General features: G+C 37.5%; 2 protein-coding genes across 4 annotated transcripts in view; one reads left to right on the top strand and one right to left on the bottom strand.

Annotated features, from left to right (window-relative positions):
- The window catches only part of MSL2 (MSL complex subunit 2), a 34,411-nt gene that overhangs the window by 11,084 nt on the left and 11,134 nt on the right, over nucleotides 1-12,193 (top strand). The gene's annotated exons all lie outside the window — the stretch shown is intronic.
- LOC109389237 (acylphosphatase-2-like) lies at nucleotides 5,616-5,909 on the bottom strand. Its single transcript, XM_019654593.1, has one exon. It carries the CDS (start codon nucleotides 5,854-5,856, stop codon nucleotides 5,629-5,631), a length of 228 nt encoding a protein of 75 aa, XP_019510138.1. The 5' UTR covers nucleotides 5,857-5,909; the 3' UTR covers nucleotides 5,616-5,628.

Below are 12,193 nucleotides of genomic sequence, written 5' to 3'. Positions count from 1 at the left end.
GCACAATGATCATACCAACATGGGCCATTGAAGCGACGTCCTCCACAAGTAGACTGAAGAACAAAACAGCAATTTGTCTACCTGTCTGTTCCCCTTCCCCGATTCCCCAACGCTGTTCCCCTCCCCCCAATTCCCCAATAAAATCTTTAAAAAAAAAAACTGGCTATGTGCAATATAGGGATCAAGCATTAGAAAGGGGCATTCCAATTCAGGCATCCTTGTGATGGATTTCTGAATCCTCTCTATGGTTAATCAGTTGGTTGTCCAGCCTGTGACTGAATAGATTCAGGATATGACATAGGATAGTACTGTCATATCCATCAGAACCTGTGGACTGTCTCAGGGATCTCTTAAGGGTGTCTGTCATTGAGCTTGCCAGTTTAATTTTTACATAGGTCTTATGAGGAAGATATGCGTATTACTGATATTTGGATTTGTAATTCTCAGGAATGGAGGGTTTTGTAAGGCCTCTTGTGTTCTAGACACTATTTTGAACCATAGAATTTTAATGTTGTTAGGATCTTGAATTATTTTGTGAAAATGTACCTGTATAAAAATCAAAATTGCTTTGTCTTGTTTGGTAGTCAAAGAACAGTTGTTGGTTCACATTATTTCTGGTTAATTAAGACATTTCACAAGTTGGTTGATATTGTTGTTCAAATCTTTTGTATCCATACTGATTTTTTAGTAGTTTTGTCAGTTTTTGAGAGATGTTGAAATTAACTATATAATTATGGTTTTGTCAGTTTCTCTTTGAAGTTTTATCAGTTTTTGCTTCACTTACTTTGAAGATCTGTTATTAGGCTCATAAAACAATTTTGAACATATGGAATATAATTATAATAATTTTTATAATTTTTAATGTTCTGCTCTACTAATTCTATCATCTGTCATTTCTAGGTTTGTTGCTGTTTGGTTTTTCTGCTCTTTAAGGGTCATATTTTCCTGCTTTGCATGCTTCGTTAATTTTGATTAGATGCTGGATATTGTGACCTTTACCTTGTTGGTAAATTTTGACCTTGTTGATGGACATTTTTGTACAATAAATATTCTTGAGCTTTGTTCTTGGGTTGAAGTTATTTGGAGACAGTTTGATCCTTTTGAGGCTTGTTTTGAAGCTTTTGGGCGAGACCAAAGCAGCCTTTAGGGGCTAATTTTTTTGCAGTACTGAGGCAAGAATTCTATGACTACTCTTATCTGATGCCTTGTGAATTATGAGATTTCTTATTCTGAGTGGTGGGAATAGGAATTATTCTGCTGCCTCTGAAAGACCTATCAATTTTCTCTTTGCTCCTTTCAGAGGGGTTTCTTTCTTTAGCCTGGGGTAGTTTCCTCATATACACGTGCTAATCAACTCAGCCCAACACTTGAAAGGGGCCTTGTCTAAATCTTTGGTGCTTTCTCTGTGCAGCTCTCTCATCTCTAGTACTCTGCTCTGAGAAGTTCATCTGCTTTGGCCTCCCAGCTCTGTCTTCTCAACTCTGGGAGACCACTGGGCTTTGTCTGGGTTCTCCTTCCTTGTGCTGTGGCCTGAAAACTATCTCGAAGCAATAAGTTGAGGCAGTTGTAGGGATCAGTTTGTTTGCTTCACCTCTCAGGTACACTGTTGTGTGATGTTTTTTGCCCAATTTCTGAAAACCATTGTTTTGTCCAATTTTTTTGTTTTTTCTCAAGTGGGAGAGTAAATCTGATTTTTCCATTTTGTCTGGAAGCAGTCATATTACATTCTAAATCTATACTGACCCTTACAGCAGCCAGTAGCTGCTGTGACAATTTAAATTTTATTTAATTAAGAGCTGCATTTTAAAATTTATTTAATCTTAATTAAATAAAATTTAAAATGCAGTTCTTTAGTTATACTTAGGTACATCTTAAGTGCTCAGTAGCCACATGTGGGTAATGGCTACTTTATTGAACATTGCAGATATAAAACATTTCTATCATTGCATAAAAGTTCTACTGGATAGTGTGCTACATGATGGCTGAAGAACTTTAGATTTGCTCCTGAAAGCTGTGGGAGCATTTAAAGATGCTTTCATTATTTTCATCTCAAGTTTTGATTTTTAAAACATTGAGCTGTATGGGGTTATGAACAGATCACTGTAGCTCACCACTATAGACTTATAGAATAATTTCCCCAAGTCAGTGTTAGTGAATTGAGTTCAAGAAGATGCTCTACAGTGTTCATGTAGTAAAAGATTTCTGTTGCTTAAAAAAAGAGAGAAAAGGGCCAGCCGAGTGGCCCGTTGGTTAAGAGCTGGCTTGGGACGCCAGCTCTGAGCAGCAGGGCCCCAGTTCGGATTCCACATGAGGGCCAGTGACACTGCCCTCTGCAGCTAAGATGGTGAATGGCGGCTCAACCTGGAGCTGGGCTGCCATGAGGCGATGGCGTAGACTGCAGCCCCTGCTGCAGTGGGCTTCCATAAGCTACTGTGTGTGGCTGGCAGCCAGCGTGAGTGGCCGGCAGCCAGTGTGAGCTGCCAAGAGCCGCCGTGAGAGGCCGTCCAGAGGCCAGTGACCGATCTGCCTCGCCTGGGAAGAGCGCAATGTTGGTACCAACATGGGCCAGTGAAGTAATGTCCTCCACAACTAGACTGAAGCACAAAAGCACAGCAGCTTGTCTGTTCCCCTGCCCCCAATTCCCCAATAAAATCTTGAGAGAGAGAGAATAACTGTTTTTCTTCCTTTGCAGTGAGGCAATTTGAGGAGATGTCAAATGAAAATTGGACCAAGTAGTGGTGCCATAACCAGTTAATAATTCTGCCAAATCTTTCTGTCTACCATGAGGGTTTTAAATTGTTTTAATTCTTAGTCATATGTTTTGTTGACTCTTAGTTATGTTATTTCAGTTCTTTCAATTATTTGTATTAATATATCCAGTCAATGGACCATTAGTTAGGGATAAGAAACATTAAGAAAATTAAGTTGATATTGAAATACAGTAATACCTTGGTTTGTGAGCACAATTCGTTCCGGAAACAAACTTCTCATATTGCAAGACATCGCTCGTTTACCATGTTAAAATGTATTAGAAATGTTTGCTCATCTTGTGGAACACTTGCAAAACAAGTTACTCGAAATCCAAGGTTTTACTGTAATAGATAATGAGGAGGATAAAAATGTTAATGATTATAAATATTTAGCTCAGGATTATTACTACCTCTCTCTGTAAGTTGTCTGTGTTCTAACATCTTGTATGTCAACAAGATGTTGGTAATTATTTAAAAAGTCATATTAAAAAGACTATATAGTGATATGCAACATGGCCATCCTTTTTAGAAAATTAAAGACTACATTTTACACTTGCAAAGTATTATTTGAAGTATTTGCAAATACCTATCTAAAGCCACTCACAGTTTATCACTTAGTAACAAAACACAAGAATGGTTAAAAATTTTTAGTAAAAATTTCAGGTTCAATGGAACACCATTTGGGAAATTTGGATCTAGATGTATATTGATTTATTCGATTAATGTTTGGTGGTTCAGCTGTGAATCGACTTAATTGTGCCTAATTGACCAGCCTATGTTATCTTATTGGTAATAATTTAATGAGAGACCATCACTGCTTTGCTAAAATATGAAAATAATGGAATATTACAAAAGTGCTCTGTAACCACAAAACACTTTATAAAAGGCTCCCCTCCATAATTATTAAGGTAAATGATATCTGGCATTCTCTCTTAATTCTTATTAGAACATGAAATGAAGCATGACTTGAGTTTATGAATATGTTGTGGACCTGAGTGGTTATACATCATTCATTTAATAATCTATGGTGAGTGTTTGGTTTTTTAGTTTATAGTGGTTGTTGACTGGTGAAGCTTGCCTTACATAAACTGTTGACATCACCAAGAGAGTCAGGAAGTATTTTCATAGTTTTAGGTTAACAAAAGACAAAGAAGTTAAAGAAACTAAAGTTTAACAATTCGGATATTCAGTAAACAGCTTGGCTTGAGTAATAACATTCATACTTTTCAAGTTGCAGTGTTTAACTATTGATTTGTATTTCTCAGCAAACTAGTTGTATTCCTTTTTCCAAATTGGAAACATAGATTTTTGTCTTTTTTTTCATCTTCCATTCCCCTGGCATACATATTTAACTATCACTTGTCTCTCAGTATAGTAGTACTTATTTAAAGTGATATAATGACCTTTAAAATAATTACTTGGTCATGTGGTCAAAATACCCCACTGTGTAATCATCACTTTTAGTGATTAATGCTTATCTGTCATAGTCCCTTCATTATTTTTAAAAATTCTTTATTGATATTATTTCATGGTTATACTGATCATATACATTTATATCTAACTACTGGTTCTTTTTGTTATTAAACTAATTACTTGACTTTTTTTTTTTTAAGCTGAGCCATCCTGCCGCCTGTTGGCAGCTCAGCGGCTGCTCAGCTCAGGCCAGGAATTGAACTGCTGTTGCTCAGAGCTCAAACTCGTGAGCGAGCTCTTAACCAACTGGGCCACTCTGCTGGCCCACAAATTACTTGACTTTAATAACAAGATTATTATTTGGAAGGTTATAGAATTTGATTCAGACAGTAGTACCTAAAAATAATTTTTAAATGGGTAACTTTATTATTTTTTGTCTAGCCAAATAACATATGCTATCATATTCATTAGAATTAAAGTTCCATGAGACAAGTTTAAATTAAATACAGTAATGTCTTGGTTTGTGAGCATAATTCATTCTGGAAATAAACTACTTGTATTGCAAGACATCACTCGTATACCACGTTAAAATGTACTTGGTTTGTGAGCATAATTCGTTCCGGAAACAAACTAATAGTGCAGGACATCGCTTGTTTACCAAGCTAAAATGTATTAGAAATGTTAGCTCGTTTTGTGGAACACTCGCAAACCATGTTACTCGCAATCCAAGGTTTTACTGTATTTGTATTAAATATTTTGTAATGACATTTTATTTTAGGATACTGATCTTTTGCTTGTTACAAACATAGTTGAGTAAAACTATTTTCAGTGTTGGGCATTTTTAGTAATATATATGGTGCTGTAGCTTTCAGAACAGAGTTCCTTTTTTTACCCTAGTCTGCTATTATTCTAGTATATAGACTTAATACATAGTGTCTATTATGCAGTATAAACAAATTTTTTTTTAAAGATTTTATTGGGGAATTGGGGGAGGGGACCATCCAAGTTGTTGTTCTTCAGTCTTAGTTGTGAAGGGCGCCAGTTGCCATCTGGCTTCCTGTCGGCAGCTTGTGGCCTCTAAGCTCAAGGTGCTGTGTTACAATCTTAGTTGCAGGTGGGCATAGCCACCATCCCATGTGGGAGTCGAACCCGGCAGCCTTGTTGTTAAGAGCACACACTCTGTCCACTGAGACATCCAAATGGCAGCTCAATTCAAGGTGCTGAGTTCAGTCTTAGTTGCGGGTGGGCATAGCCCACCATCAAACAGGCAATCTTGCTGTTACACCAGCTGAGCCATCCTGCCACCTGTTGGCAGCTCAGTGACAGCTCAGCTTGGGCGCAGCATCACTGGCCCATGTGGGAATCGAACCGGCGGCCCTGTTGCTCAGAGCTCGTGCTCTTAAGCCAACTCTTAACCAGTTGAGGCACTCGGCCGGCCCCCAAGTAGAAACAATTTTTATTTCTATTAATATTGAATACTAAAATTAGAATATTCAAGTTTAGAGATGGTTTTCTCATTAGAAAAGTTCGTGCAGTCAGTGAGAGAACTGGGACTTTCGACCTTGCTCAGCCAGGACTTCATGGAATTGACTTTCTCTTTGGGTCCTTGCACTTGGTCTGTCACAGTGCCTTTGCTGGTAGCCTTTCCCCAGTCAACCAGTTCTATTTTCTTAGCCTCAACTTCTGTGTACATTCTGAAGCAGACAGTTTATCAAATTGCTGATATTTTTTTTTTTAAGATTTTTTTTTTATTGGGGAATTGAGGAAGGGGAACAGCCAAGCTGCTGTCCTTCAATCTTAGTTGTGGAGGGCGCAGCTAGCTCAGCTCCCAAGTCCAGTCGCCATCTGTCAGCCCATCTACAGCTTGCGGCTGCTCAGCTCAAGGTGCCGAGTTCAATCTAAGTTGCGGGCAGGTGTAGCCTACCATCCTATGCGGGAGTTGAACCAGCAATCTTGTTAAGAGCACGTGCTCTCACCGGCTGAGCCTTCCTGCCACCTTTTGGCAGTTGAGCAGCAGCCCAGCTCAGGCGCAGCTCACTGGCCCATATGGGAATCAAACTGGCCACCCTGTTGCTCAGAGCTTGCGCTCTTAACCAACTGAGCCATTCAGCCGTCCCTCAAATTGCTGATTTTAAGAAAGCAGTTGAGGAGCAGATAAAATTCTCAATCCACGGTTCTTCACTCACAATTATGACTTGGCCAAAAACAAACTCTGGTATTTGTATGGATTTAGAGCTGGAAAACAAATGTGAGATAGCTGGATTACCGCAATAGCCATCCAACTGGTTTTCATGCTCCCAAGATGGCTCCTTCCAATCTGTTCTCTACTCTGCTGCTTAAACCCTTTCAGGGACTCTTCATTGCCTTCAGCATGGTCTACACCAGTGGTTCTCAACCTATCCCTTAGGCATTCTGTCTCTAAAGCTGTTTCTGCTGTGTTCTCTATGTCAGCGAAAGGTTCCCTGTCTTCATTATTTTTAATTAAAATCCATATTTTAAAGAAAACAGTTCACAGGTCTGGAATCCAGGTGATCAGGGGATAATGGTGGTCTGGGGCATAGCTGTTTGAATATTTAATTAGAGAATAATTTCTTTGAAACCTTAATTTTTCATTTGGACCTGCTAATTTTTTGAGGCATGTATTTGCTTTTTGGTTTACTACTAAAATGAAATTTGTATGAAGTTTAAAGGAACATATTCTAAGTGCTGCTCAAGTAAAAGTTGAAAAAAGAAAAACAGACCTCAGTTTCCAGGAAGCCCTACTAAGAGGAAAATGGTGCTGTCTTCTTAGGAGGGTCCTCTGATCTCAAAATCATTTCTCTTTGACTTGAGCTATAATTTTTTACAGTAGCATTCATACTGAAGAATTTGTCTAATGAAAAGATTTTTAAGAGGTTTAGACTTCAACATATGCCTGCAAAAAAACTATATTGGGCACAGGTTTTACAAGACTAAAAACAAGTTTAAAAAGAACAATTTTAATTGTCCCAAACAATTAATTCATTTGTGCCCATTTGGTAAGTGATACATAGGATCTTTTTATGGTGTTCTCATTTTTGTTCTTAGCTGAATCCAGATTATTTTCATGTGTATATATGTCTAGGCGATATCTTACTAGTTATAGCTTGAAAATATTTTACATCTTTAATTTTGGAGTGTAATTTTGATGCTGTAATTCAGAGATGTAAAAAAGGTCAGTGGATCCCTTGTTAAATGGAGGTGGCAGACTATTTAGCACAGTACTTGGCATACAGCTGGGCCCTAGAAATTACTTGCTTAAGTGATTGAGGAAGGAGAAATGTTTTCTTAAATAGCCTAAACAGTTAATTCTACATTTGGAAAAGGTGGAGAATGGGGATGTTTAGATCAATGGATTGCACTATGCAAGGGTTATTGTTCAGGCACTATGTCAGACTTTTGACATCAGTAGTTTATTCTCACACTCTGTATGTGCCTTAATATTGCTGTTGGTGACTGAATCTAGGCTGAATGGATTATGACTTAGATTTAATATAGTTACCCTCACATCACAAGAAATGGGTATCTGTATACAGAGGGTGCCAAAAAAATGTATACACATTTTAAAGGGAAAAAAACTATATTAAAATTGTAATAATATGTAGTGATAACAAAAGTTGAATACAAGTCATGTGTATACATTTTTTTGGCTCCTCCAGTATATTGGGGTTGATCAACATCAATTTATTGCCACTAGAAAAAAAAGTCTCAGTTTTCTAGTAGTAGCAATAAGATGAGTAAGTAATGCTATCTAAAGTGACATCACTTATGAAAACCAGCTCATCATATGAGTTTAATATGTACATATTTACTTATATACCTAGTTATATATATGTGTGTATATGTTATACACATATGCACATTTAATACATACACAGTCTTTAGTTAAGATTTCTGATGCTGTAAATTCTTAGATTGGTATGTAGGCTGAGCTTTTTTTTTTGGACACTTTACAGAGAATAAAGTACAGTGCTTTATAGCATATATGTTCAATTGAAACATTTAAGATAAACTTTAAAAATTGAGGTCAGTGTATAGAGAATCCAGGCAGGACTTGTGCGGCTCCAGTTCCTGTGCAGTAAAGATTTCCTGACCCTCGCAAAACTATTGTTGAGCATCCATCCTCCATTTCTTTTCACTCTTCCTGCCCCACTCACTATCCGTTATTGCTAGTACTGTTCCTGTTTCTTCTTTCCCCAAAGGTTTTACATTTTGTGGTTGATTATTGATTCTGCTATGGCCCAATTTCAGGAATCATTCTTCTTGGTAAGTGGAAAGAAGCTAAAATTTTCTCAGTGGGTGCCATGAACTTAGTAGCAGAAATAGGGATGGTGCCAGATAAATAAAGTAAGCTAGGTTGGAAATCAGTAGACTCAGCTTCTATTTCTCATTGCCAATAATTAGCTAGATGTTTATGAAAGTCTATCTTGGTTAAAATGACGCCATGGAATAAGCTAATTTCCAAGGTCACTCCCAGTTCTAATGTGCTTTTTATGATTCATTCATTGTACATTGGTCGTACTGTAGAGAAAGGAAACGTCTGAAGTATATTTGAAACAAATATGGTTAGATTGAATCTTCATTAAAAAAAAAAATCTTGCCCTCACGTTGCAGGAAAGATTTGCCTAGCAGAATCCAGTACTACATTACTGAGCAAAATATTTGAAGATTTTTTTTTTCCTGCAACATTTGAGTATCTTTCCAAGATCAAGTGTGCCACTTGTCATCATTCAATGGAATGTTTTGTCATTGCTTAAGTTACCATCCTATCTTGCATCCAAGAGCTTCAGAGCAGTGTAATTTGGCTGGTAACAAAATTCTTTTTGCTGTTAATAAGGCTCCTTACCCAACCCCCCTTCTTCTATATTTATTTCTGTATATGAGACTATAGATATACTTAGGTGGTTATCTGGACCATTTGGAAAGGAATGGCTGGTGAACAGTACATTATTTTATTTAGGAGTGATTGCTGAGGAAATTGGCTTTAGAATCAATAACATAAATGAACCTAGAAAACTTTCGATTTAAGAACTCTTACTTTTTTGAGTGTTTTAAGATAACCAGTTAGCACTATTTTCTTAAGTTTCTTTACTAATGATTTTAAGAAAATCTCATGGAATGTAATTATTCCATTTTAGCAAGTTTTGTCACTTTTTTTCTTTTCCTCCTTTTGTTGTCTTGGGGCTTTAATATGAATTTCTGGAAGCTTTTTATTTTCTAATTATTTTTGATGGGAGTCCATTTGTTGGGAAGCCAATTTAGACTGTAATGGAAAGCATATTTTATTGAGTTAGTATGTTGAAATGTATCCTTTCTGACTTTCTGATACCTCTTCTGTTTCATGTTGCTTGCATTATTAGCAAAAGCAGAAAACTGTTTCCTGTTTTTTGTAGGATGCCACATATTTTACTTAGACCTGTTGGGCTCTATACTGTTTTATTTTTCTTTCATTATTTTGGTAAAACTGTTTGAGGTGGTATTACAAAATTTATTTTTCCTTTCCAGATACTTTTCCATATATTCAACATATCTAAGTATTATAAGATTTGAGTCTTCTTGTGGCTTTCTTGACTGTTTAACATTCTGATTTCCAAAATGCTTCTTGGAGAAATGTTACGATACTTTTAATCATTAACCATGACCTGTCTATGTGCAATTTTTACTTTCTGATAGTGGCATTTCAGGATGATTGATGTTCATGTGAGTCTGGGCTAATTTTTCTTGATCTTCAAGTGTCATCTTATTAACAACAAATAAAGTTTATATAAAATTGCATGTTTGAGGTTTTTGATTAGGCAATCCTTGTTGCTGTAACAGAAACATTACCAGAAGTAGAGTTCTGGAGGCGGGTGGTGGTAAATACCGAATGTGTTGATTCTGATGCTCTTTTTGTGTATATACTATTTAGTAAGGTAGAATTATATGGTGCATTTTTGTCATATGCCAAAATTAAGTCATTGAAAATAGTTTAATTCCTTAAACCATTTTACTGCAGTTATTTTCATTGGAATCATTTGTTCTCCATGGAGTCTTTAAAATGAGGGTTTGATTCTTTAGTTTCTTTGTTGTTGTTCATGTCTAATTTGTCCGTATTTTAACTTAATGGTAGCTTTTGCAATTGTAGGTTTTATTTTATCATCATCATTATTGCCAGGTCCAATGTTTACAGGATCATTTTTTTAGTCATTAATAAATTTTGTTAAGCAATTTATTTAATTTATTTTTTAAAGATTTTATTGAGGAATTCGGGGAAGGGAACAGACAAGTTGCTGTCCTTTTTTTCTTCAGCCTAGTTGTGGAGGATGTTGATTCACTGGCCCATGTTGGTATTATGTGCTCTTCCTGGGTGAGGCAGTCACTCGCTGGCCACTGGATGACCTCTCATGGCAGCTATTGGCAGCTTACGCAGGCTGCTGGCTGCTCATGCTGGCTGCCAGCCACTGACTACGGCAGCCCACTGCAGCTTACGCTATCGCAGGCAGCTCACGGCAGCCCAGTTCCAGGTTGAGCTGTTGTTCACCATCTTTGCTGTAGAGGGCACAGCGTCACTGGCCCTCAGGTGGGATCCGAACCAGGGCCCTGCTGCTCAGAGCTGGCATCTCAAGCCAACTCTTAACCAACGTGCCCCTTGGCCAGCAGTTGTTAAGCATTTAAGCCATTTTATTTTTTCTTGTGTCCTCTTTCTGCACCTCCAAACTTAATTTCCCCCAGTAATCTGGTCAAGATATTAGTGTGGTTAAACACCATTACTTTGGAGAATCAAAAGGTGTTACTTCAGAAGTGATTAAGACATAATTTACTTGATAGTCTGCATGCAACATAAAATTTATAGTATGGTCACCTTTACCAGTGGTATTTTGGAGTGAATGAATTATCAGTTGCTTTGTTCAAAATTGTGTTCAATTATGTATTTAAAAGTTTGCCAAGAGACTAATGATGCATCCTTGTTTGTTTATGCTAAGGAGGAGAGCCTGTCCCTTGTATGGAGAAAGGGACAAGCTGATTTGAAACCTAGTTACAGTTTGTTTAGTTTGGTGCTGTGGGTCTCTCTCAAATTTAGGCTGCTTCCTAAATCTTGATGCTGGCAGTGATTCTTTTCAGGGGTAGGGATAAAGTTCATGGCTGCCAATCCAAGTGTTAGCTTTGATATGTTAACAGGGTAAAGTAATGATTTGAATGATCTATGTTAAATCTGTTTAATAAAAGGAAAGTTTTATGGTTAAAAAGCATGTTTATTAAGAAAAACATGACTTACAAAATTTTTTTTAAATGACTGAATTAAAGCCCTTTTATAGGGCTTTAAAAATTTTTTCTCAAGGTACCGTTTTTTGCCATGTATAATGAGCTCCCATGTATAGTGTGCGCCTAAATTTTTGGCCCAAACTTTCAGGGGAAAAAAAACTTTCATTTTAATTTTTTAATTCAAATTCTTATTTGTTTACGTTTTGGTACTTGTTTTTTGTATTATAAAGGAATTTTAGCATTTAGTTTTTAGCAGTTTTACTTTTTATTTTTTTAAGATTTTATTGGGGAATTGGGGGAGAGGAACAGCCAAGCTGTTGTCCTTCAATCTTAGTTGCGGAGGCGCAGCTAGCTCAGCTCCAAGTCCAGTTGTGCTGCTCAGCTCAAGGTGCTGTGTTCAGTCAGTTGCGGGTGGTTGTAGCCACCATCCCATGCGGGAGTCAAACCGGCAGCCTTGTTAAGAGCACCCAGGCGGCAGCTCAGCTCAAGGTGCTGAGTTCAGTCTTTAGTTGCGGATGGGCGTAGCCCAGCATCTTGAACCTTGTTAGGAGCATGTGCTCTCACCAGCTGAGCCATCCTGCCATCTGTTGGCAGCTCAGCAACAGCTCAGCTCAGGTGCAGCTCACTGGCCTATGTGGGAATTGAACCGGCGACCCTGTTGCTCAGAGCTTGCACTCTTGAGCAAGCTCTTAACCACTTGGCCAGCCCCTAGGTTTAGTTTTTAACATTATGGTACAAGAAATTTTATGTAACAAATAATTACAAAACAG

Source organism: Hipposideros armiger, unplaced genomic scaffold (assembly GCF_001890085.2).
Source record: "Hipposideros armiger isolate ML-2016 unplaced genomic scaffold, ASM189008v1 scaffold_226, whole genome shotgun sequence".
In the NCBI taxonomy this organism is placed as follows: domain Eukaryota; kingdom Metazoa; phylum Chordata; class Mammalia; order Chiroptera; family Hipposideridae; genus Hipposideros; species Hipposideros armiger.
Note: the sequence above shows the minus strand (reverse complement) of the source record. Positions and strands in the feature narration are given on the sequence as shown.